The sequence below is a fragment of the Myotis lucifugus genome, unplaced genomic scaffold (assembly GCF_000147115.1).
Source record: "Myotis lucifugus unplaced genomic scaffold, Myoluc2.0 scaffold_37, whole genome shotgun sequence".
NCBI classification, from domain to species: Eukaryota; Metazoa; Chordata; class Mammalia; order Chiroptera; family Vespertilionidae; genus Myotis; species Myotis lucifugus.
Genome location: NW_005871085.1, coordinates 5,781,482 through 5,809,302, shown reverse-complemented (window position 1 = coordinate 5,809,302; position 27,821 = coordinate 5,781,482). Strand labels below are relative to the sequence as shown.

Here is a 27,821-nt window from a genome sequence, read left to right as displayed (position 1 = left end):
TGTAAAACTTCTGCTCAGTATGCAGTTCAGTTCATAGCAGGGAGATAGAGTCCAGGATTAAGTGTTGAAGTTATCTAGCAGATTTAGAGACAGTAGGAAAGGTAGAAGAATAGAAGAGTGGAGCAAATGGAGAACATTTCTGGGTTCTGGATTTTGAGCTGTTAATAGTAATAGTTGATGACAAAGTGCAAATTATAGATAATAGATAGTTTGGAAATAGAAGATAGTAATAGTTATAAGAATAAGGATGCTAAGGAAGTGTGAAGTTATAAGTATATGGTAAGTGGCAGTGATATAACAATTACCATTTATGAAGACAGGCTTTTTGCCAAGCCCTTTATTTATTACTTAACATGATGATTTAATAACATAAATCCTCATGATAAGTAATAAATAGATATTATAGATATTACTATAGGCTCAGTGCACAAAAATTTGTGCACTCGGGGGGGTCCCTCAGCCCGGCCTATGCCCTCTTGCAGTCTAGGACCCCTCGGAGGATGTCCACCTGCTGGCTTAGGCCCGCTCCCTGGGGGATCGGGCCCAAGTTGGCAGTCAGACATCCCTCTGGCAACCCGGCAGCCCTCGGGGGATGTCCACTTACCAGCAGGAGCAGACCTAAGCTGCAATCGGACATCCTTAGTGCTGCTGAGGAGGCGAGAGAGGCTCCCGCCACCACCGCTGTGCTGGCAGCCATCAGCCTCGCTTGTGGCTGAGCAGAGCTCCCCCTGTGGGAGCACACTGACCACCAGGGGACAGCTCCTGCATTGAGTGTCTGCCCCCTGGTGGTCAGTGTGTGTCATAGTGACCAGTCATTCCCAGTCGTTGTGCTGTTAGGGTCAATTTGCATACTGCTGTTGGTCAGTGTGTGTCATAGTGACCAGTCATTCCCAGTCGTTCTGCTGTTAGGGTCAATTTGCATATTACCCTTTTATTATATGGGATTGAGGCCTGGTGCACTGGTGGGGGCCGGCTGGTTTGCCCTGAAGGGTGTCCTGGATCAGGGTGGGAGTCCCGCTGGGGTGCCTGGCCAGCCTGGGTGAGGTGCTGATGGCTGTTTGCAGGCTGGTCAAGCCCCCCGCCCCCCGCAGTGGGGACCCTCACCCCATGGAGGTTTGGCTAGCCTGGGTGTGGGGCTGATGGCTGTTTTCAGGCTGGCCACACCCCAGTGAGGGGTCCCCACTGGGGTGCCTGGCCAGTCTGGGTGAGGGGCTGAGGGCCGTTTTCAGGCTCGCCAAGCCCCGTGACGGAAGCTCCCAGCCTCTCCTTTTTTTCTTTTTCTTTTTTTATTCTGGGATTTATTTACCTTCTATAATTGAAACTTTGTTGCTTTGAGTGGAGCTCAGAGCCGCCGCGGCAGCTTGGCTTCCTCCATCTTTGGGGCAACCAAGCCTCCTGCTCGCTCCAGCTCCGTGGCTGCCGGCCACCATCTTGATTGGGTTAATTTGCATATAGTCGCTCTGATTGGCTGGTGGGCGTGGCTTAAGGCATAGCAAAGGTACAGTCCATTTGCTTGTTTGTCTTTTATTAGTGTAGATTACCCACATTTTGCAGATAGGGAAACTTACTTAGGGGCAGTGGTGAGTTGATAAAGAGAGAAAGTGGTTATTGAGAGTTCGTTTAGGTTCATGTTTGAAGAAGGCTACAGATACTTTAGTCTGTACAGTATGTTCACAAATAACCATCTTTTTGTTCAGTGTTGTGTTATTATAAAGTTTTTGAATTGCTATAGAAACCTAACTCATGTTTATATCAATTGGCCTAGGGCAAACGTCATTTTATTTAAATATACAGAACAGCTTTAAGTGAGGACTTATTTTATTAGGAAAACATAAACCTAGGTATAAATGTTATGGCCTGTAAGTACTATAGCCTATAAAGGACTTACATAATCTTGTCCCTGACTTTCTCTCTTATTTCATCTTTTATCACTCTCCCTCTGACTCATAGCTTGCCAGCCACACTGGCCTCCTTGCTCTTCTTTAAACATTCTAAGCTTACTTCCACATCAGGGAATTTGCACTTTGTGCTTTCCCTGCCTAAAATGATCTTCCACCAATTATCAACTTGGCTCATTCCTTTACTCTATTTAGGCCTCTACTCAAATGTCACATCCTCAGAGAGGCTTTTCTTGATCCCCCTGTCTAATCAGTCCATCTGTCATATCCTCTCTCTTTATCTTGCTTTATCACTACAATACATTATATTAGTAATATATTCATTTTCATATTTGTTGTTTGTCTGCCTCATTACAGTGTAAAGCTACAAGAAACCAGGGATTGTTTTTTGTCTACTGTTGTATCCTCAGCAACTAAAAGAGTACCCAAAACATAATAGGTACTTAGAAATATTTGTACAATGAGTACTGTAAAGTGACACACATTCCTAAGGATTTTGCCTGTTACAACAGACCAAAGCTAAAGAGTAAAGTTCTAATGGTGGGATTTCAGGCATCATACAGAACAGATTTTAGGTATTTGGGACCAGAAGATCCTATAAGTATCCCATAAATGTAGTGAGCTAGACGGTCTTCACTCCTTGAAATGGCTTAGCTTTTATTTTTGTCCATTGTTTCTTATGGTTTTTCCCATCATAATATGGATAATATGGAAGGAGCTGTGGCTTTGAAGTCACACACTGTTCAGTCCTACACTGGTTTTGTGGTCTCAGGCAACACCTTTCCTTTGAGTTTGAGTTTCCCTAGTATTATTTTGTGTATGGCTCTTTCAAACCAGATCCTGAGTGTGAAGAGCAAGAGTATTCTTATTGACCATCTCCCTCAGCTCATGAAAAGGTCATCTATGAAAGAGGCCCTTAATAAACAAACATTTGTTGTAATGAATATGAAACATTTCATGACTAAATGAGGAATGTGATTTTTGGTCCATGCATTTGTATTCCTTCATTGGCTGTTTTGCTAATTTTCAAACTCATTATAAAATGTTATCCAGATAAATGGAGAGTCCATTTATCATGTTATTCACACAGGATGCCAGTTATTCACTCATTTACCAGATACAGATTGAGTACCACTATACTATATGTTAAGCCCTTGTTCTAGGTGCTGGGGATACCATGAGGAACAAAATGACAAGGTGCCAGTTTTCATGGAGTTTAAAATATATGTGTAGATGTGGGTGTGTGATGGGAAGACAGGCAACAAATTATAAACAAGAAAAAAAAAATCAGATGATAAGAAGTGCTTTTCAGAAAACCAAAATAGAGTGGCAGTTGGGTGACTACTCTAGGTTGTAAGGTCTGGAAAGGCCTTTCTGGATATGTACTGTTCAAGCTGAGACATGAATGACTGAGGAGTCATTCAGATGAAGAGTATTTAGGCAAGGGAAATAGCTAGTGCCAAAGCCCTCAGGTCATGTATAAATATACTAGTTGGAGAAGGTTTAATATTTTGAAATTTAGTATTGCTAATGACCAACTTGCTAGAAAAGGACTGAGTGGAGTGCTTGGCAATAAAAGATGGTCTTTTCAACTTCGCTTTGGTTGCATTCTCCTAAGTGATGAAAATGTCCAGCTCTACTTTAATCATATACATTTTGTTAATTTTTATAGCAAGGTGGTAGAAAATAAAGTTTGCCTTGTGTGTAGTCATCCCTTTTACAAGTAGTAATTGAGTCTTGTTGTTGAACTTTGACTTTTTTTTATACTGGGAGGATGATTCCAGTTAATATTTTAATGGCTTCTATGGGGGTAATGTTGAGCTCTGGTCAGGCAGTCAGTCAGAGGCTATGTGTGGCCTCTGAGTTGCAAATTGCTTTTAACTATGACTTTGAACTAGTTGCTATTTGTGATAGGAGGAGTAAATTCAGGGTGCTAATTGGTACTCCGGTAATAGTTGAGTAAACCACTGGTGTTAAAATATACGCCTCTTTTTTGTCCTTGAAAACCATTGGTAGAAAGCAGGTGACAGTAGCCTTGCATTAAGGGTAGGACATTGTATTTTCCTGTGGGTGCTGTGGAAGGAACTGCCGCAGAATCATTGCATGGGCAGGTCACCTCTCTGCTCTGGATCTCAGATGCTACTAGAAAGTAAAGATGCTTTTCTACATTCTTAGGCGTCCATGGTGGCACTAATTCTTTTGTTTCCTCTACAGTTCTTATTAGTGGTTTATACACAAAAAATTAGTATCCAGATTGGAAAACAAAACAGCTTTAAAATCAGACTAGCATCCAAAGGAACATATGGCTTAGACTTGAGTCCTAAGTAGGGTCCTTTACTTTTCACTCCAGATTTAAATCTTCGGAAAGAATTATGACTGGATCTTTAGAGCCTGATGGACTGATGCAATAGACTTGCCACTAAACCTAGGAAAGACAGCTTAGAGAGTTCATGGCATAAAGAGTGAAAGAGGAAGCTGCTTGTCTCATCCCTGTTTTCTGTGAAACCTAACCTAGTATAATGTGACCTTGTGGATAATTGTAATACTTTTCTCTTTCTGTGGGAGAATCAACTCTAGAATGGGGAAAACGTACTGCAAGTGTTTTCATTAAAAAACTTCGTTGGTGGGGAGAAGCAGCATGGGCAGAAATAGTATTCTCCCTATGAGCAGAGGCAGAGCTTGAAGGAAAGCAAACAAAACATTCTTTTCATGATCTTTGAGGTCCCTTCTAACTCTCTATAGTTGATATGCACTTCACTACATTTATTAAACATGACATAATAAGGGAAATACTGAAGTATTCCTCCTCTATCTCGGCTTTTTGTAACCATCCATCTGCTTTGGTACTAAGTATCCATCTGTACTCCTAGTTTTGGTTCTAGCTAAGAAGTGCCACCCTCTGGATAGTATGTGTATTGATACTCATATAAACTTATGTACCTTTTTCCCCCTCATTTTCATCTCTCCCACTCTATTCTGAGGACATTCTAAATGCTCATCTGCCTCTATGACCCCAATGAAGAAAGATAACTGAGAAGTATCATGGAACTGTTGTGGGATTCAGTTAATAGAACTGAGAATGCTTTCAAATAGCTTTCATCCTACTTCTGTTTGCCCAACACCTCATAATCTTTGCATAAACATTAATCCTTGTGATATTTCCCCCTCTTTTGTCTGTATCCTGCTATTTCAGTGTTTAGTCTACTCCCTTAATGCAAGAAGAGTCGTGTTCATGACACCTCTGAGTTAGAATGAGAGGAAAGCTGTAGGATATCTTCTTTGGAAGGAGATAAAGCAATCATTTACAGTAGTCTCATGAGTGGGAGAACTGAGGTGTGGTTCCTAATAGTTTCTTCATCCAGAATGGTCAGGATGATAATTTCTACCTCAGAGGGCTTTTGGAGAGGAGCAGTATGGTTAAATAAAATAGCACATGTGAGGATTGGACCTGGCATCGTACAGGTACTCAGAGGTTTCTCTTTCCCAGATCACAAAGCTAGTTAATAGATGAGTCAGGACTTGACTCTCATATGGTTCTTAGCTCCAAACAACTCATCATAGTGCATTTGAACATTGCTCTAAACGTCAAAGTCAATAATGGTCCTCAACATAATGTCTCATTTCAATCTATTTCATGTGTAAATTAAACTATGAGCAGTACCAAGTGGGCTTATAGTAGATGCTCAATAAATACTTTAAATGAATGGATGAAGTATTGCAGTTTCTTCAGGAAGAGATGAACAACTTCCAGTGGGGGACTTCTTTGGCTAAGTATTTTTATTTTTGAACTAGAAAAAAGCAATTGGTTTTAATCTCCAAATAACTTCCTGATATATCACTTGAAATGGTTGTTCTCTGAGTGTGTCTTCTTCATGGTGGCTTTTTATTGATTAACTAGAGGCCCGGTGCATGAATTAGTGCACCAGTGGGGTCTCTTGGCCTGGCCTGTGGGATCGGGCCAAAACTGGCTCTCTGACATCCCCCGAGGGGTTCCAGATTGCAAGAGGGCACAGGCCAGGTAGAGGGACCCCATCGGTGCACGATCGGGGCCGAGGAGGGATTTGGGAGGTTGGCCAGCCAGGGAGGGACCACAGGAGGGCTCCAGGGCGTGTCCATCCCATCTTGCTCAGTCCTGATCAGCCGGACCCCAGCAGCAAGCTAACCTACCAGTTGGAGCATCTGCCCCCTGGTGGTCAGTGCACATCATAGCGACTGGTCGACTGGTCAACTGTCTTCCCCCTGGTGGTCAGTGCACGTCATAGTGAGTGGTTGAGCATCCTTAGCATATCATTAGCATATTATGCTTTGATTGGTTGAACAGACGACCAGACACTTAGCATATTAGGCTTTTATTATATAGGATATTTGTGAGATTATAGCAGTGTGTCAGAGAAACTTTAAATAGCCTTTAAATGACAGTTTTTTTAAAAAAAAAAAACTAAGTATATGCAAATAAATGTTCTAAATGGATCAATTAATTTTTCCCCCCAAATGCTCTACAAAACAACTTTCTCCCCCCACAAAGGATATTTATCTATGAAAATGCTTTACCAGTGTTATAATCACTACAATATTTGATAACAATTAGATATATTATTCTTAAAGTAACTCAAGAATAAATTGATTTATTTATAAATTTATGTTATATTTTATTGATTTGTCTATTACATATTTCTCAAGAATAAATTGATATAACCAATGTTGCAAGTGCATTCTTGCTCGCATACTGTTCAACTTAAATTTAATTCTAGTGAGTGTTACTAGATTTTATAAAAGTGAAATTTAAGAATATTGGGTTGGTAAGTGTTTCAGTGGCTACTGAAAAGTGGCTCATTTTACTTTGCCTAAAGTTATGCATTCTGGATGAAAGATGAAACTTGTCCCCAATTAAAGCATTACTGGAGATCACAACACATCTAATTGGATTGATGTACCAAACCCATTTACAGTATATAGTTTACTGCCTATTGGTAGGTCAGTCACTACTGAGATTAGCTTGTTAACCTCACACTTTGAAAAAGAACTGCAGGTATTCTCTATGGTTGATTTAATGCACACTCAGAAACTTGGTCAGTAATTCATGAAACAAAAATCAATGTATCTATAAATGTAAGTTTTTGGGCGTTCTTTGTATTTTGCCTGGATGGATAGAATTATGTTTTGACAGCTTTGCTATAAATTACTTGATGAATCACAATATATCACTATCACCACTAATTACCACATTTTGATTAATCTTATATACTTTGGTTAATACATTTTGCTGAATCCAATATATCACTGTATTGATAAACAGTAATTACAGACATAAGGACACCTGAACTTTGAAATCATCATGAAAAATGTTATTAAGAATTATGTGAAACCTAATGTTTGTTTATCTGGACATATTTAATTGCCAGCAAAGAAAGCAATTAAAAGTTACTTCGTTAAACGTGATTTTAAGATTGTTACAGAACTTGTGATGATAACATGGTGTCTTGGAGGAAGGATGTTAACAACTGTAGCAGAGTGTTAATTAAGAATGATGTAATCTTCACCTCAGAATTATTAGTATCATATGTTAGTTTAGCTGGACAGTAGCAAAACCTCGTTTCAGTTATGATGAGGGCTCAAGTTGTATTTATAGTGGAAAGATTAACATTTTCTATACTGTTCCTGAGATGACTTAAAAATCCTGAATGAAATACAGTCAAATGTAAACATCATGTCCCGAGCTCATTTACATATGTGCCAGATTTTCAAACTAATTGCTATTTGAACCTAATCTGTCATTGCTGGCTGCATTAGCTACAACAAACATTACATTTACATATTGATTTCTTATTTTGTTTTAGTGTAAATAATCCATAATTATAGTAAATTTGGTCTTTTGTTGACATGACTCCAAGTTTAGAATGGAAATTTAAATTGTTGTGTGTCATGCTTTTTAATGTAAAATATTGATGTATCTGAAAGAATAAAAACGATCATTACAGATCATAAAATATTCCCAATGAAATAAAAGAGAGCATTCTGTGAGACCTTTTGGAATGATATAAATGTAAAGTATTAGTGAAAAATTCAATAGCACATTTCAAATTTATTTACATTTTTATTACAAAAAGTCACAGTAATTTGAAAGAACTTAATTTGTTTTGCTTCAATATCGTCATATTTAAAAAATAAAATCTATCGGAAATTAGCATTTTATTTTACATTGATATTTTTGTTTAAAATATCTAGTGCAAGAAAAAAATATATAGTACATACACAGCAGGAATGAAACAGGAGATTTTGGATTTCTATATTGATTTAACATTTTACTCATCTTAACTACATATACAGCACTGATTTGAAAAATTTAATTTCACTGACAACAACCCATATTGTATCAGTGGGCATGTGGTCTTACTAAGTTGCAATGGCAACAAATTCATGGTTTTCATATACATTAATTAAAAGTGTATTGTCTTTTTAAAGTTCAAATATGGGACCCACTTAATTGCAAAATGGTAATTATATGATTGTTTCCTTTATTTTGGTTTACAATTTTTTTATGGAGATGTAATTTACATACAATAAATGCACAATTTTCAGCCATCCCACATTTATATGAGTTTTAACAAGAGCGTATTATTTTCTACCAAGGGTTTTAATGAGAGGGGTTTTAATTTGCGTGTGTATATACAGATGTTTGCAGACAGACAGCCATTTAGAAACCTGTCCTGAACTGATGGCAGTTGTTTACTTGAGTGTTGTGAATACAGAAGCCCTAAAAACCCTTATATTAGTCAATTCAGGCTGCTATAACAAAATACCATTGACTGGTTGGTTTAACAACAGACATTTATTTTTCACAATCCTGGAGGCTGGGAAATACAAGACCAAGGTACCCATAGATTTGCTCCCTAGTGAGAGAACCCTCTCCCTGATTTGCATATGGCTGTGTTCCCACTTGGCAGACAGTGAGAAAAAGCTCTATTCTTTTTTTTAAAATATATTTTATTGACTTTTTACAGAGAGGGATAGAGAGTTAAAAACATCGATCAGCTGCCTCCTGCACACTCCCTACTGGAGATGTGCCCGCAACCAAGATACATGCCCTTGACCAGAATTGAACCTGCACAGGCTGATGCTCTATCCACTGAGCCAAACAGGTTAGGGCAAAAGCTCTATTCTTTTCTCTTATAAGAACACTAATTCATCATGGTGGGCCCCACCCTCATGATTCCATCTATCTAAACTTAATCACCTTCCAAAGGCCCTAACCCTAAATACCATCACATTGGGGAATACACTTTTAGCATGAATTTGAGGTGGGGCACAAATATTCAGTCCATAATAGTCCTGAAGCCCAAGACTGAATTTGTTGTTTTTCTAGTCTAGTTGTTTACATTTGTATTTTATACAGTGAGTGCTTTCCCTAGAACTGTTACAGTTTTAATAGGAAGGCTATGGTTTAGCCTCGTCAAATCTTCTGCCCACTGAAGACTTTAAGAGGATTCTGGATTCAAGGAATTGTTAGCAAGGAAATCCTTAAATTACTGTTATTATTCTTGATGCAAGACCTACTACTGTTCTACTCTATGAAATGGGCTTGCTTCTCTTTGGCAGTAGGGAAACCATTTCTCTTCTTAGTCAGAAAAAATGACAGGTATATGCTACATGATGATCAAATGATTGTTCCACTACTGTAATGCAGCTTTAAGTTAACCTTGAAAAAGTAGTACATCCTATGTATTAAAATAGCCACATGCTTTGGTCACTAAAGTATTCTCTCAATGTGAAATAAACTCAATAAGACAGTATAGACTGTTACATTTATTTTCTTAATGTTGCTTTTATCAGTACTGGACATATGGAGGCTAAAAATGTATGGCTTTTTATGTTTGCATGTATAGAAATGTAGCTTCATTTATTTATTATGGCTTTTGTGTTAAAATTTGTCATACATTATTTTCCTCTTATTAAAAAAAACTGAAAGGAAATATAAAATGTATTAAATTAAGCCAGTAAATTAAAATGAATTTGGTATGTATTGGAAGACAGATATTTTACAGATGCCTTCTCTGTTCCGGATAAATGTTCACAGTTAAATGGGAATGAGATCTCCCCAGGCAGACGTGGACATTCTGCTAATGAAAGAACACTAGAAGCCCAAGACTTGTGAACAGAAAGGGAAACAGAGAAGGATGTTCTACTGAAGCTATTTCTAGAATTGTGTTGGTGGCTTAGATATTAATGTTTAGTTATAATATTGAAAATTTTAAGGGCGTGGATATCTCTAATCTCCATCTGTTTATCTTTTTAATAATTCTCTCTCTTATATCCTACCTGTCCTCTCCCCTCCATTTTAAAAATTAAGGAACTGGCTAGCAGAATTATGAGAAGGTATATATGATAATGTCTAGCACTTTGCCTACTAATTATTAAAAATGTTCACATTTATTGTATTATATGGGGGGTTATGTTTACTTTTGTGTGTGTTTTTTTTTTGTTGTTGTTTTTTTTTTTTTGCAAATAGCCACTAACTCAAAGGTTGGGGACAATGTAATGGTCCACATTACATTTTAAGCATTAATTTCAGTCTGATTTGAGAGCAGAACAATGATTAAGTTTGAATGATAAGGTTTTAATGGTAAGTTTGAATGTTTTTGTAGAAACAGAACCATCTCCTTGTTGGTAAATGCAAATATTTGAACTGAAAGGAAAATCATAATAGAGAATGAAAAATTAAAAACCAGTGCGAATAGATGTTCTATCAAAACATCTACTCCATTGAATTAAAATTCAGACTTTTAAAAAGTTTCTACATTTGCTTACACATTTTTTCTTCTCTCTCTAATTGAAGAGAAAACATGCCACTAAAAACCAAACCCATTTCATATTATTTCTCACCTACCTACTTTGGTTGGCAGTCATCTTCAGAGCTATTGTAAGGGTAAAAGTTGAAGTGGCATGAATGACTTTGCAATTTGAAGGTAAAAGAGAGCATGCTTGAAGGTGGGTTAGGGTTAGGGCAAACTATCCTAACCAACCATTCATTAGAAGATACTGTTAAGGAGAAAAGTGCTCCTAGATGCAGCAACTGAGGACTCAGCTCATTCTGCTAAGCAGCAGCTAGAATCAATTTGCCTAGATAATATTTTAGCAGTAAAGTCTGAAAATTATGCAGATCACCACAATAAATTTCTTTTTAAAATATTAAATTTATTGGGGTGACATTGGTTAATAGGATCATACAGGTTTCAGGTGTGGATTTCTATCTTACAAGATCTGTGTATTGCACTGTACCACTCAAAGTCAGACCATCTTCTGTCACCATATATTAGGTCCTTTTCACTCCCTTCCCCTTCCCTCTGGCAACCGCCACACTGCTGTTTGTGTCCGCAAGTTTCAATTTTGTATCCCACATATGAGTGAAATCATATGGTTCTTAGCTTTTTCTCCCTGACTCATTTCACCTAGCATACTATTCCATGTTGTCTCCAATGACAGTATTTTGTCTTTTCTTATGTATGGCTGAGTAGTATTCCATTGTGTATATGTACCACATCTTCTTTATGCAGTCCTCTATTGAAAGACATCTTGGTTGTCTCCAGGTCTTGGCCACCATGAATAATGCTGCAATGAACATAGGAGTGCATATATCTTTGCGATTACATGTTTTTTAGTTTTTCGGGTCTATACCCAGGAGAGGGATTGCTGGGGCATATGGTAGCTCTAGTCTTAATTTTTTGAGGAATTAACTCGAAATAGATCAAATACCTAAATATAAGATCTGAAACAATAAATTATATAAAACTAAGCTTATGGACCTTAGTCATAGAGAACATTTTATGGACTTGATTCCAAAGGCAAGGGAAATAAAGGCAAAAATAAATGGATAAATTCTTATAGCCTTCTCCTTTCCCCTTCCCACTCTTCCACCCCCTGGACATCAGGGGTTTGGGGTAGGGGACAGGACTCACGAAACAAAACTTACTCAGTTTACATGCCAGATTTGTATTGCCATAGCATCTTAGAAAAAGTGGTATTAGAGTTTTTAGCAAACTAACATATATGAATTGTGCAAACTAACATATATGAATTGTAAGTTTGCTTGTCTGCCATCTCTCAATAAACTCAATGGAGACAGAAGTATGATCTTACTGGGTTTCCTCCTCCTGTACCTGGAGGACAGATAATAAGTTAGACATGGGTCACAGCTCCTTATTTTGTGTGCTGTAGTAAGTATGTTAACAGAGTGAATGAATGAATATGTGATGTTCTTCCATTTATTTGTCTAAAAAGTGCCACCCATCTCTTTTCCCCAAACAAAACAAAAGTTTTATCCTTTCCAAGTGATAAACTTGAAGGTTCTACTTATCCTTCATATTTTAACATATCTTTCTTCTCTGAAGCTTTCCCCTAACCCAGTGGTTCTCAACCTTCCTAATGCTGCGACCTTTTAATACAGTTCCTCATGTTCTGGTGACCCCCAACCATAAAACTATTTTCGTTGCTACTTCATAACTGTAATTTTGCTACTGTTATGAATCGTAATGTAAATATCTGATATGCAGGATGTATTTTCATTGTTACAAATTGAACATAATTAAAGCATAGTGATTAATCACAAAAACAGTATGTAATTATATATGTGTTTTCCGATGGTTTTAGGCGACCCCTGCGAAAGGGTCATTCGACCCCCGAAAGGGGTCTCGACCCACAGGTTGAGAACCGCTGCACCTAACCTGTTTTTCCCTCTCATTGGGACAGAGTGTAGCACTTCCTTCTCAGTTTTCATTGTACTTTTTTTTTCAATTTCTCAGTTGTAGCTATTACATTATGGCTGTTTATGTATTTGTCTATCTTTATAAAATTGTGAAATTTTTTGTGAATCAGCACTATGTATTATTTGGGTTGGTTTTCTTAGCAATTGGAATAATTAATGCAAAGCATTGATTTAATATTTATAAATAAATGAATCAAAATTTTAATTTCCATGGTAGTTTTCTGGAAGGCAAGCTTGCTGTTTGAGACACAAAATTGAGTAAGACTCTTGCCTTCTGGAAACTCACGGTTTATTCATTGTTCAATCAGTATTTATATGTAGTGTGCAAGGCATTATGCTTAGGTGCTAAGGAGACGGTCACAACGATCCTTGCATAAAGAAACTAGTGGGGTATCATGACCTTTGATTCATAGTATTTCATGCTATGTATTGGTGTTTCCTAGGTAATTTTAGTCTGTAATCAAGCTGTAAATTCTATAGAAGACAATAGGATGTTCAGATTAACTGTCTAATTCTAATCTTATGTTGCATGTATGTTTATCACATAGTTACAGATTGGCAAAGGAGGAGTGATGAAGACCAGAATGATATAGCACACCCAAATATTTTCCTAATTCCATAAGCCTGGCTTAATTATACTTGAGGCTGGCATTACTGATTATTCATAAATAATGGTGGTAGATTTTTATCTTCAATGCTGATAGTGCTTCTTAGTAGTATTGTCATAAACAAAACCATGACTTATGCTTTTTAATATATGACTAATTCATTAACTCTTCCTGGTTCTAACACATTTCTAATATTTACAACTTTGACATAGAGTTTAATGTTGCCCTGAATTCTCCAGTTTCTGAATTCTATATATTTCTTAGTCCTAAGTGAAAGCACTTAATTTGAAGGAATTTTGACATAGCCACTAAAGTTCTATAGATTTCATTATCTTCTGAATTTGGACTTAAACCATAGTTCCATTCTTATGTAACATCCATGAATATAAACAGTAGCTTCATATTTCTCTTCTTCCAGAGCGAGTATACATTTTAGTAACATATTTGGAATTTGATGTAATTGACAAATTTGGTTCTTTTGGAGAAAATACATATGCATATAATAACATATGATTTGCAAAAAATTCTTATGGATGCAAAATATTTAGAATTGTTGTTTCAAAACACCTTAGTACAGAAGGAGTTAACAGGTTAGCTCCCCTTGGTTGTTCTCAGTATGCTCTTTTGCTTTTAGGAGCTGAAAAGATGATAACATTGGGTCTGGGCATGCCTGTGTGGAGGTTATGGTACTCCTGGGGTTTTTTGCAGCTAGCTGTAAAGCAAGCTAGAACTTGTTCATCTCAGAGTTCCTTGTTTTTCTTTCAACCCTTTCAGTGCCCTGCAGGAGTCATTAAATCAAAACTTCATGCTGATCATCACCCACCGAGAAGTCCAGCGGGAGTATAACCTGAACTTCTCAGGAAGCAGTACCATTCAAGAGGTGAGTTATGTCTCACAGCTAAGGAATAAAGGTAGCTCATTATAACTAATGTTGACCCTGTTAAAGAGGGCTTATCTATTCTGGTTGGAAACTCTCTTTATGTTTCATTATTGGGTTCTTCAATTTAATTAACTGGAGCATCATGATTACTGTAGACATATTAAGTGATTTGACCTAGAAAGACAGTATTGTAAATGGGAGCTCTTGATAATTCTTAAAATAGTCACCTTAAAACTCTGCTTAAAATATTCATTATTATGTAATATATTTCATAGTTTTATAGTAATTATTCAAAATATTAATTTGGAAATTGTTGCCAGCATGCATTTTCGAACATGCATGCATTGCATTTGAAATATATTAATTAAAATGTGTGCCTTGCCTGTTTCCAAAAAGAATTTGAGGAGGCTTTTTTTATGCAGCTCAGTGCCAGTGTTGGGCAGCATTTGAGGAATGCTGATGGAAACTTTCAGTCATTTAACTCAGAATATCTGAGAAGAGTCTTATAGTCAGAATTTTTTTTCTTCTATATAGCCAACCAGGGCCACTGTTTTAAAAAAGAACCTCCCCCAAGAAAGAAGAGGTATCTTCTTGCCTGTGACCCCACCTACCTAAAAGCCAGTAATTTATCTCCATGGGGGGAAAGTGTGTTAGGCTATGACAGGACTTACGTTTAGAAACACTGAAATGATGATTACGTCACATTACGCCTAGTAAGTTGTGAAGACATCAATCATTTTGTCTGCTAATGTTTTTATAAAGAGAATTAATCATATATATTGAATTAACTAAATAAGAAAATTTAGTTTCAAAATAACTCCAGTTTAATCAAGAAAAACAAAGATAATAAGAGGTAAATTTTATTCTGTTGGTTATTTTTTTTTAATTGAAGACTAGTATAATGCGTTATGGATAAATATAAATTGCTTTATTTGTTTTTCTGAATGAAACTTTTATTGCTAAAATGTTACCCTTTTTTCATTTCCAGTTTCTGGAGTTTAAGTGTATTTCTGCTTTTTCCCACAAGAGGGCAGAAAGGACTATTAAACTGATAATCTAAAAATGCCATCCAGTGTTTTCAAATTAGCTTTTCTTATATTAACAAAAAGGAGCATAATGGCCAAATTATTGTTTGATTTATAGATAATTGGCATATTGCAGGGAGGAGACTTAATTTCACCCTTTTAAATTAAACAGGGAGATTTAAAAAGACATAAAATATTCATTAATGTTCGGTGATTATAAAGTAGTGGCATATATTTATTTTGCCTTTATTACTGTTTCGATGGGAAAATACTGCAAATATTTCCGAAATCGAGTTGGCCATACTGACAAGTTGAAATGTTTAAGCAGCATTAATGCAATCTGCTCACACCTGATATCCTATGCAGAATGATTCAAAATGACTACATCAATTATTAAAAGAAATATTTAAAATTCTGTAAATGTACCATTATACGCCACAGTTGGCTGAAACTGTTCTTCATGGCCTGCTATTTAGGTTACCAAATACAAGGACTTGAAAACAGTAAATCTTTTTCATATCATTTTCTAAATGAAAAATGTCCCCGAAATATTTTTGCAAAGACCGATATTCTTATGTATTTCTTGGTAAGAATTTGGTTTCTTCTGTTTCATTTTTCTTTTTCTTCTTTTTTAAAAAAAATTTAAAGTAATTCTTTGAAATGCGTCTTGCCAAGAAGAAATAAATCCAGTTGTTTCTAATATCAGTTGCTTTTCTGTGGGTAAACCAGGTACACATAGGCTCTTTATTCTTGTACAGTTTAGAAAAATGGCATGGATTATTCTCTTTAAGCCTAGGATCACACCCTTTAGGTCTAATCCTAGAACTTCCTCTTTTAACTTGTGGAATACCTGGTGAGGTGGAGTTTCAGAAGGACAAGATGCTATTATGCTACAGCCATGTAACCTACAGTAACACCTAAGTTTTTGTTTTTGTGCATGATTGAAAGTCAGTTTGCTATAATCTTAAAAAGCTTTTCCAGTGTTATTTTATAAATGCTAGAATTTTTGCTATTAATGTGGAAGCTTAATAATGCCATATATCCTAAATTGTAAATTAATTTCTGTCACCAGTTTCAGATATCTCTTTTCAGTGTTTTTAAATAGACTCAAGCATGAATTCTGATCAATATATGAAGAAAAGTTAATTTTAAAAATGATACAGATTTATTTTCCAGTGTTGTAGTATATTATCCTTGTTAAAGGAGAAAATAGTATGCCATTTTTTGGTAATTTTAATTTTTGAAAGCCTTGCATTTTTAAAAGAAAGCGTTTGTAATATTTTTCCCTCAAAGGGAAATTTCTATTAAATGAAATAGAGTTGAAAAAGGCACTATGATTTCAACTTTTAGTGAAACAAAATACATTTTAAAAAAGATTGAATTAGAAAAAAGAACTTAAAAGCAGTTAGAATTTCAAACAAACTCTTCAGTGACCATATGTTCATGCAAGTTAATAGTGATAAACTGAGTTGTACAAGTGTTTTTGTTCATTCTGGTCTGTGGTTTCTTACATGTCTACGTCTTTTGAAAGCTCTAGATTTTAATTTAAGCTAGTTAGATATTGAGGTGTGTTTTTTGTTGTTGTTTTAAAGCTCTTTACAAATTCTTCCACTTATATTTCCCTCCTACTTGAGGAAAAGGCAGAGATAATATAAAAAGGTCACAATGGAGAGTTACAAGTAGTTATAAAAATAAATATTCTTTCTCTTTTCCATTATGTGAAATAGTTTGTAAAATATCTAATAATAGAATAATAACTTTGTGATAATGTCTTTTTACCTTTTTGGTTTCTACATTACTTATTTGTCACACTTTAAAATAGCAAATTTCCTTGAAAATTTAAACAAGCTTACCTTATCTTAATGGATATTCTACACAGAGAATTTAGCTTTTTAAACAGTTAATTGTACAGACTCTAGTAATTCTGTATAATACTATTAAAGATCTGTGGTTACAAATGCACTTGGGATTGGTTATATTAAGGAGTGGGGGAGATTGATTTGCCTACTGCAAATCCTAAACCCAGGTGTAAAGTCTCTGAAATCAAGCCAACTTTTCTTGGAAAAGAATTCTTTGTTGTCCTTACTTTGTTATCTTACTACTGCAAAGCTTCTAATGGGCAGAATATACACTTTTCTTAGTACATGTTATACACGTTTAAGAAATACAAACATGACCCAGAATAACAGTGATAAGAAACCTAAGTATTTTGGGTGTGGAATCATGAAGTATTTCCTATCTGTTACAGCAAGAAGCATGATGAATAGCTATTAGAATTATTTATATCCTCTTCCAAGTTTCACTTTACCCTAGAATTCCTCACTGTTTTATTAATGTTGATTTAGTTCTTAATAGGAATAAAGGAAAAATTGACAAACTATAAAGATATATCTTTCATGGAATAGTAAAACATTTCACTACTAATACTAGTGATTGTCATATGGGAAGCCAACAATTTGAATTAGCAATAAGAAGATAACTAAGTACATAAATCATACCAGTTCTTAAAAATAATTTTGGCTAAATAATTGTGAAATCATGAAGCTAATTCTGATTCAAAACTTGTGTTGGGTTTTGTGTCTTTTTTTCTGCATGCTACTTTCTCAACTTGCTTGGCTAACATGTATTTCTAACTATTCTTTATTGTTGAAGGTCATTAACAGTAATTAAATATGTAGTTTTTTTATAGATTGTACTAATGGGCAATTTTCTAGTTGTGAGTTGACTATAACTTCTTAACTAGCATGCCCTTTCTGTAAATGTTTTAGGTATAGTGGTTTTTGTTTGTTTGTTTTCCAGTTTGGGGGTAGGGTGGGGGATGCTGGCACAGAACTCAAGACCAGGGTAGCTTAGAATGTGCATATGCAAGAGGCTAAATTAAATTGTGTGCTTATTTAATTAAAAGTTTAAGTAGTTTAATTTTATTGCAAGACAAATGGCATAAATAAGCTCAATTTGAATGAACCCATTTTAATTACTATATATCATAGTTTGATTTTTTAAAACTTGAAATCACAAATGACATTTTAGCAAGAATGAAAGAAATGTAATTTCTTAAGCAACTGAGCAATGAATTAAGCCTTTATTCAGCTTTCAGAAAAGGAGATTATGAGTTTCTTTCAAATATGCACGTATATTATTAGTTTCAAGTTATATTTTATAACAGATTTGTTGAAATTATACCGTTTCAACTGAACAAATCAGTAATGACCATTTTATAAATGTTGAGGTTTTCTGTGATTCTTAATAAATTATTCTCTTGGGAAATAAATTTAAGTAATATTTACAATGCAGTCATTTGGAACTGACAAGTCTTTTTCTGCCTCTGAAAGTATTTTAGAGTAATCTCTATTGGAAATTATTTTTAGCCCCTGTAAGTGTTTCTTCACCTTCATTTCAAGAAGATAGAAACAATGAATTTTTATTAGGAATTAAGGACAATGTTTTAGTCCTTTGTTACTTAACATATGTGTATTCTGACATCTACTTGGCTGACCACATTTCATAATCTGTGATTTGTGGGTTGGTAGTTTTAAAATGCCTGGGTTAGGAGAAATTATGTTCAGTTATCAAAAACTAATAAACATAAGACATTTTTATATACAAGAAAAGGCAGAGAGTAAATAATTGCACTGGTGACCAATACTGTAATAATCCTGTTTTACAATATGCACTTGACAGGTTGTAATAGTGCTAATTGAAGAGACTAATTCACACTTGCTTCATTCTATTCAAAGGCAAAATCAGCAGCTTGTTTTGCTTTTGACCAGATGGTCCTCATGAACACCTACTGTGCACTTTAAGTGCTTTACTAGAATTACAAAGGCTGGGGGCTGCGTTCGACTCCAAATGATTTTGAGAAGAGAGAGAGAGAGAGAAGGAGGGAAAAAAAAAACCTTCTGTGCTCAATGGATTTGGTGCAAGTAAATTAATTCTAGTGGGCCCATTACACACTGAGCCCCCTTTTCAAAGCTCTGAGCCTCCTCGCTTGCTCTGTAGCAATGAGAAAGAGAAAGAGAAAGGCAGATTACTGCAAACAGAAATAAAAAAAAGGGGTATGAAAGGGAGAAAAGAGGCCTTGAAGCCTTTCATATCATTTGAATTTTTCAAGTGCGTTATTTTTGGGGAGGGTGGATATATGAAAAGCCAATTGGAGTTTTTTTTGTTTTAAAGTGCGCTATTTAAGCACCATGAATATAGGCGCAAGAGCAACAGTTGACTGAGTTTACTGTGGTGAAGCTTTGTGTCCGAGGATGAATCAAATTCATTATATTCAACTCTTTGTGTTTTAACATGAATGTAGGGTTAGTTTCACAAGACTGTGTCTGTTTAGGATAATTATAATTTAATATTTTCCTTTCATAAAGTTATCACTGTAGATGTCTAAAATTTTAATCAAAGCAGATTTTGTACATTGACTTTGAAGCACCCTGACAGTTTAAAATTCAAAGGAAAGCTTTTTTAGTTTTCAAAAGAAAAGAAAGACTCATTCTAATGGCAGTGAAGCAGAGATTATTATAACTAATTAGAAGTCACATCTGTTAGCTTTTGGTTTGTGACTTACTTATGTATTTTTTGAGTAAAATATATACTTTTAAAATATATTGATGTTATTGAGTGAACCCAAAGGGATAAAAATGAACTTAAAAGAGAACCATTTATTTTGAGCTAACCGTTTTTGCAAATCTCTAGGTGATCCCATAAAAATATGTAATATGTTAAATTTCATTAAATGTGAATTAGAATTATGTAATTAATAACCTTAAGTTGGAATACACTTTTAAACAATATTTTTACATTTCTTGTTAGCATAATTCTGATTATTAATTAAAGTTATTATGAAATAGCAATATAAGCAGACCCAGTTTGTGCAAATTTATAGTTATTTCTTATCCTTAAAGCTGTTCATGTACAATATTGTAATTTAGAATACTGACATTGTGAAATAATTAATTCTTATTCTAATCTATGTGGGTTAAGATATAAGGGATCACATCTAGGAATACATGTCAGTTATTTTATATGTTTTTATACTTTAAGTTTAATTCTCTTGTCATATATGTTTCTTGCATGGTTTACTTTTGTTTGATGGTATATACTACTAACATAATTCAGGTTCATTTTAATTATAGCTATTATCAAAGAATACAACAAAATCATACCAGTAGTATATAACTTAATGATAATTATAAATATTTCACAAAAAAAGATTATTTCTAGGTTTGGCTCATCTTTTTAAATGAATGCCTAGAATTTATAGCTTAAAAGGTATAATGCACTAAAATGTTTTATATGTCAATATGTTTTATTTATATTCTTAGAAAATAAAATATAGAAATGCAAAAGTAACCATAAAATTATTTTAGATTTTATTTCTCATACTTTTAATGAAGAAAGTAGCATGCCTTCTTTGATATTTAAAATGAAATTATATTAATTTCCTATTTGTGTGGGCATTACTTTGGGACTTATTCACTGAAATATAAGTTATGGGGTGGGGAGGAATATAAGAGGAATCCCCAAACCTTCAACCAACAAAACATTCAATGAAATTTATAAGCCATGAGGTGTTAATGAATTGATATCTTTGGGGAAAAAAGGATTTCAAGAAAAAATTTTGAATGATGAAAAAAAAAAACTTTCTGAAATTTCTTTTTGCAGCAGACTATTTAAAATAAAGATAATATTCTCTTTCTTGTAGGTATTATAAAAATCTATCTTTAAAGCCAGAACCTCAATTAGCAGAGGTTGATTGATCATGACCAGACACAGTCACTTACTTAGGTAGGGCTGGTTCTCTGTTTTCACAGACACAGTAGTTGGAGCCTTTCTCCTCATGAAGAAGAGTTGATTTCAGTGTTAAAATATTAACTCCTACATTCCTGAATGCCAAAGACAAGATTCTTTCTTGTAGGCTGAAGGTTAGAAAAGGCTACGATTTCTTTATAGACCTTGTTACTTAAGCTGAAATACCATATTATTTAAGCTGAGAAATATTTTAACATTTAAGTATCCTCTAGCCATAAAGTAAAAGTAATAATCTCCATAATTTTCTCCCCACCCCAGCAAAAACAGAAAAAAAAAAACCCACAAAAAAAATAAAGAATCGAGTAAATCAAGGATGAGAAAGTGGAAGGGAAAGTGCTAGGTATATTAAGATAAGGCCTGCATGTAGGAAATTATTTACATGCTTGTCCTTATATACCAAATATTTTTTTAACCATAACCTCTTTTAAATGTCTATTTGTTAATTTTTCTTTTGTACGATGCATTTTGTGAATAACTTAACACTGTCTTGTCAAGGAGTTATTCTTTTTCAAATATATTTAGTGTGACAAATATAGTTTTAAAAATCCTATTGTACAATTTAGGGCTTTATTACTATATTATTGCCCTCAATACATTCCTCTTATTTTTCTAAACCTTTTTTTTTTAAGGAAGAAATACTTTAAAAGCTTATAGCAAACATTTTCTATAAATGACAAAATGTATTCCTTGCTTTGTGGTCATTGCGTGACCAGACAGTAGAGTACTGGATTGTTTTAAGGTTTTTACAGCTGCAAGGCAAAAGCATCTGCTCATTGCAAAGCCGGCATTGTTTAATTTTGACACTGACTTTTCCATGCGGCTTGTACCGAGCACTGGATTAGATGCCACTAAGATGAAATTTGTTTTAAGTTGCTCCCAAAGTGCAGCTGTCCCTATATATGGCCTTGTAGCTTAACCAAAGCAGACAGACATAGGATCAATCAGAATCTTTGTACAGGGTCACCTCACTAGACTAGAGAGGCTCAGAGGAAGAATATTAATGGTATTATTTATTGTGAATAACTGCAAAATTAATTTCCAGGCTGATTTAGTATATGTAGAAGTACACCTGCCCACATACCTTTTTTGGGCAGTAGAACCATTATTAAATATTTAACTTTTAAACTGGAATATAATGGTCAAATATTAAGGTGTGTGCACTAGGCACTATTGCTTTGCAATCAATTGCAAGAAAAATGATTAGTTTATTGGTCACTAAAGTAGACAGAAAATAAAACTAAATCTAAATGGCTCTACTAAAATCTTGAAAAGTGAACATTTTTATAGAATGATAATTTTTCTTTAATGTTTCAAGTGAATGAAAAATGAAAGAGCACCTCACTTCCCGGGTTTCCTGGGATTGTGTGAATTTCTACCCAGCTGGTCCAAATTGATTGATACAGGGCCAAATATTTGTCTGCCTACATTTCAAAGTCTATAATTTGCTAATGAATTGTGGTAATAATCTTTCATCATACATGAAAGATTTAGCCAAACAATTTGCTAAGTATGTATTTTGATCATAAAATTTTTGGACATGCACCAAGCTTTACATCTATTTTACAGCTAATACATGGGGGTGGAGGGAGAGCAGGGGGAGAAATAATACTGAACATGGACACTGGATGGAAAGGGATGAAGGAAACAAGAGGGGAGAAGGTAAAAGAGTAATGTTGGGAAAGTGCTATGAGTGGCAGTGGAAAACAAATTAGATTTGCACTTAGAATGCAAAATAGAATTTTAAAAATCCTGGCAGAGTTTTAAGTCTGTGGCACCCAAAGGTATGTACGGTATCCAAGTAGATAAAGGCAAGGAAGGAGTCTTTCTTTTTTGGCTACAGCTATTTCACACATTAATTATGGAATAATATTTTAGAAACTTTATGCTAGAACAGTCAAATGCCCACAAATTGGAAGTAATTGAAGGAGTAAGAATAAAAGCCATATGTTTGCTAGGATTGATTTAGAGCTGGGGAAAAACAGTGAAGGAATAAATGTGATTTGACCAAATTCCCAAGAAGATGAGAAAGGAATCTTCTAGTTAAGCTTTTGAAATGACTGTAAGCATCCAAAAGAATATTTTCTTCTCTAAATACTGACTGTACAAAGGGAAACGAGGTGTTATATTGGGGGAGTGGGAATTTGGGATTAAATAACCTCTGTTTGGGAAAGTGCAAACCTTAATTTATGTATTTTGGAGAGCAGCATAACGTATGTTGTAAAGAAAGTCCAGTCTTTTTTGAGACTGAACCTTCCATCTTATAGATTTTAATTATAAGCAGCTCTAGAATTTTTATATACCTGTTGGACCTCTTAAATATGCCACATTTCCAGATCATTAATATGTATCCATGTATATAATTCTCTTTTTGTTCTCTGATAGAGCTAAGCCTATTGTAAATGTTAGTACAGTGAACTATCTAAAAGTATTTAGGAAAGTGAAAGATCTATATGTTAAACTATAGCTCTATTTCAGATGAATTGAAATCTTGTTTTACACATTGACTTTCTCAACCTTTTCTATTTTACTGTCATAATTTCATTGTAGTTTTATAGTTATCACATTGTGATAGTTACTGCAGTAAATATAAAAGAGGTCCTATGATCATTATGAAGGAAAAATCAAAATTATATTTAAATGAAATCAATTATGAGATAATTAGTGACATTCCTGATTCTCTTGCTAGCAATTATATAAAAGTTTCATTTCAGAATCAAATATTACAATTATAGATTATGTATGTTAATTTAAAATATGCTGTTGCCATTTGTTTCTGATTCCTTTGGTGTTCTGTTATCAAAAGCATTTTACATTTACATGCCTGCCTTTGCCTGATTAAAATGTGAAATATTTCCGAGAACTATGTTTGTAATGTCTAATCTATATATATAAAAGCCTAAGTGACCGGCAGACCATTTGACTGTCCAACCAGTAGCTATGATGTGCACTGATCACCAGGGTGCAGACGCTCAATGTAGGAGCTGCCGAGCTGCGGTGACTTGGCAGCTGCGGTTCTCAGGACGCACCTGGAACCAGAGAGGAAGAAGCTTGATTCCGGGGTTTGTCACCCAAGAACTGCCCTCTCACAATTCAGGACCCCTCGGAGGATATCAGAGAGCCAGTTTTGGCCTGATCCCCGTAAGCCAGGCCCAGGGACCCGACTGGTGCACAAATCCATGCACTGGGCCTCTAGTAACATAATAATAAAATATTAGTTAAACATCAGTTCATTTCTGTTGAATTGGAAGACGTTCCCCTTTCACATTGCACACAAGGCAATTTTTTAAATCTTTATTGTTGAAAGTGTTACATATGTTCCCTTTTTACCCCCCATTTACCTCTTCTACCCTGCCCCCAGCCTTCACCTCCATAAGGGTGTTTTTAAAGGCTGCTGTTCTCTTGCAGGTGAAAATTTTTATTGATGATAACAGACATGCACATGGATCACTTTATTTAGGATTTGAAGTTTCAGAAATATAGTAAAATGTCTTATGAATCCTGGTACCTATTGGTAATTATTGTTTCAAATATTGTAATAGATTTTTGTATATGATGAATGGAGCCATATGTGAAGCATGACCCCAAAGTAAATGTGATTGACATATTAACATGCAGACATGTCATAAATTTAAGTGAATGTTGACATCTTCAAAGTAGTCATCTTTGTTGTTGATACACATGTCTTCTATTGCTTAGAAGTTATTCTAGATTCCAGGAATTGGCTCTCTGGAGACTATATGCATTTTTGTTTTGTTTTGAATGACCTCACTTATGACCAAACTTTATTCTGTGAAGGAAAATTGAGTTTCTGAAACTACCAAAAGTAATTTGAAGCCAAATGTTGTGAGCTAGGTAGTTATTCAATCTGGATAGTTAAATTTGTGGTTATTCAGGTTAGGTGTCTTTTTCCAGAGCTCTCCTCTCTGTGTGAACATAATGTCTGTCAAAGCATTACCACACTCATTTGCAATTATCTCTTTACTTACCCCCACCTTAACCCCACCCCCATCAGACTAAGATCACTTTAAGACAAGGAAAAGTATCAGATTCATCTTTTTTCTTTTGAGTCGACTGCTGAATTTGTCACAGAGTAGGTGTGCTTAAAGAATGACTGAATTTTGGAAGAATCTATAAATCAGTAAGATTTTTTGTAACTGAAGGCACTTTCAAAAGTGCAGTTATCCAAGAAATTCTGAGAATTTCAAGCATTTCAAGTATTAATGTTGACATAAATATGTATTTTCTTTTTTTATTTTAATTTATTTTTACTTTTTTCTTTATTAATTAAGGTATTACATATGTGTCTTTATCCCCCTATTGCCCCCTAGGCCCTCCTCCCATGCCCTCACCCCCTGGTGTCTGTGTCCATTGGTTAGGCTTATATGCATGCATACAAGTCCTTTTTTCAGGGGGGTTATTATGAGAGGATCTCTCTGATTTGGCTATTTAAATTCTCATTTATTTGTTAAAAGTGAGGCTGAGAATAGTTTGCACAAAATGTACACAATAAAATTCTTACTTTAAAATAGATTTAGGCCATCCTTAATTTGTAATGTCTGCCAGGTAATTTACTTAGTGGTTTCCTCCTAAATGAAGTTATAACTGCTTAAAAAAAATTTTTTTTAAATCTAGGGACACATTCTTACAGATTTTACTCAATAAACAGTACCTCTCAATTGGCAAGTAGTTAGCTTGTAATAGTGGAAAGATTATTGCACTGTAGTGTAGGGAATCTGAGTTCTAATCCCCCTGGCATTAACAGGTTGCATGATCATCTAGCCCTGATTAGCCTGATGTGTGTATCTTTTCATTTGTATTTTTATAATGAAGAACTGCAGAAACTCAAAGTTTTTGCTAGTGAAAATATAAACTGTCTTGGAACCTTGAAATATGCATAAAATCCCTGTGTTCCATTGAATGAGGTATATATTTCTATTGCAGCATTTTATCCTTTTATTAGAGGCCCAGTGCAGGAAATTTATGCACTGGGGGAGGGTCCTTCAGCCTGGCCTGCACATCCCCCAAGTCTGGGAGCCCTTGTGGGCTGTCAGCTGGACATCCTTAGTGCTGCCACGGAGTCCCACCACCGCCGCTGCGCTCACCAGCCGTGAGCCTGGCTCAGAGATTCTGGCTGAGCAGTCCTTCCCCTGTGGGAGCACAGTGATCACCAGGGGGCAGCTCCTGTGATAAGCATCTGCCCCCTGGTGGTCAGTGGGTATCACAGTGACCACTCGTTCTGCTGTTCGGTCAATTTGCATATTAGCCCTTTATTATATAGGATTTGTTTTTCTTCTCATGGTAGGCTCCTTAAAGGGTAGGGTCTCAGTCATTTAAGCTTTATATTTACAGCACTAAATGTAGTGTCTAGCACCTTTTAAATGAATTTAGAATGTGCAGATATTACACGAGTCAGCATCCAGTGGTTGTAAATAAATTTGGAAACCTGGATTCTAATGTCTGATATTTTGCTTTGTATCATTCAGGCAATTTTTTCAGCTACTCTGAGTCTAGTCTTGTGAGTGGGTTCGAGGGGAGAAAACTGGTCAATAGGCAGCCACTATGCATATAAATATGTATATATGTCACTGTGGAATTTAAATATCGCTTTAATCCTTAAGATATTATTTAAGAGGTTTAAGATTGAAATAGCGGTCTCTGTTGCCATTGTGTTTGGATTTCTAAAAATAAGATTTTTGTTCTGAATAATAAAGAATTTTATTTTTATTTTTAAGTAAACTTTTACCTTAAATACATGTGATACAAGACTTTGAATTGCATAAACATAAAAAGTCTTGCTAATACTTAAGAAGATTTTAAAATATTGAGATACAATAAGAGTAAATGGTATTAATTTGATGTCATTAGTTTCCCTAGTGATAAGTGAATTAAAATTCTATTAATATCAAGGCTATGGTACCCCTATAAGAATACACCTATAGCCCTAACCGGTTTGGCTCAGTGGATAGAGCGTTGGCCTGTGGACTGAAAGGTCCCAGGTTCGATTCCAGTCAAGGGCATGTACTTTGGTTGCAGGCACATCCCCAGTAGGGAGTGTGCAGGAGGCAGCTGGTCGATGTTTCTCTCTCATCGATGTTTCTAACTCTCTATCCCTCTCCCTTCCTCTCTGTAAAAAAATCAATAAAATACATATTTTTAAAAAAAGAATACACCTATAGATCAATGAAATAGACTTGGGAGCCCAGTATAAACACCTACACTCAAGGCCAATTAATTTTCAGCAAGGTTTCCAAGACAGTTCGACATGGAAAAATAGTCTTTTCAACATATGGCTCTGAGACAACTGGATATCTACATGCAAAAAATTGAAATTGGACTACTACTTCACATCATATGTAAAAATTAAATTGATTGTATCAAAGACCTAAAAATAAATGCTAAAACTATAAAACCCTTAGAAGAAAACATAGGAATAAATCTTTGTGACCTTGGGCTAGGTAATGGTTCCTTGATATGACACTAAAAAATACAAGCAACAAAAGGAAAAGTAGGTAAATTGTATTTCATCAAAATTAAAAAGTTTGTGCCTCAAAGGGCATCTTCAGTAAAGTGAAAAGACAACTCAGAATGGGGGAGAATATTTCCAAATCATATATTGATAAGGGACTTGTATCTGGAATATATAAAGATCTCTTACAACTCAATAATTAAAAGACAAAGGATTTGAGTAGATTTTTCTCAAGAGAATTTATAGTCAATAAGCACATGAAAAGTTGTTCAAATTTTGAGCCATTAGAGAATTGCAAACCAAACTGGAATGAGATATCACTTCACACCACTATAGAATGGTTAGAATAAAAAATAAAAAGATGGCAAAATAAGTGT

At 35.1% G+C, this 27,821-nt stretch overlaps 1 protein-coding gene across 2 annotated transcripts in view; it reads left to right on the top strand.

The window, feature by feature from the left end:
* FAF1 (Fas associated factor 1) overlaps positions 1 to 27,821 on the top strand; it is a 324,982-nt gene that overhangs the window by 101,597 nt on the left and 195,564 nt on the right. For both annotated transcript variants that reach the window (XM_023752761.1, XM_023752762.1), the window contains one exon: positions 14,040 to 14,145. In XM_023752761.1, coding sequence (XP_023608529.1) covers positions 14,040 to 14,145 — 106 coding nt within the window. The remainder of the gene's footprint in view (positions 1 to 14,039; positions 14,146 to 27,821) is intronic.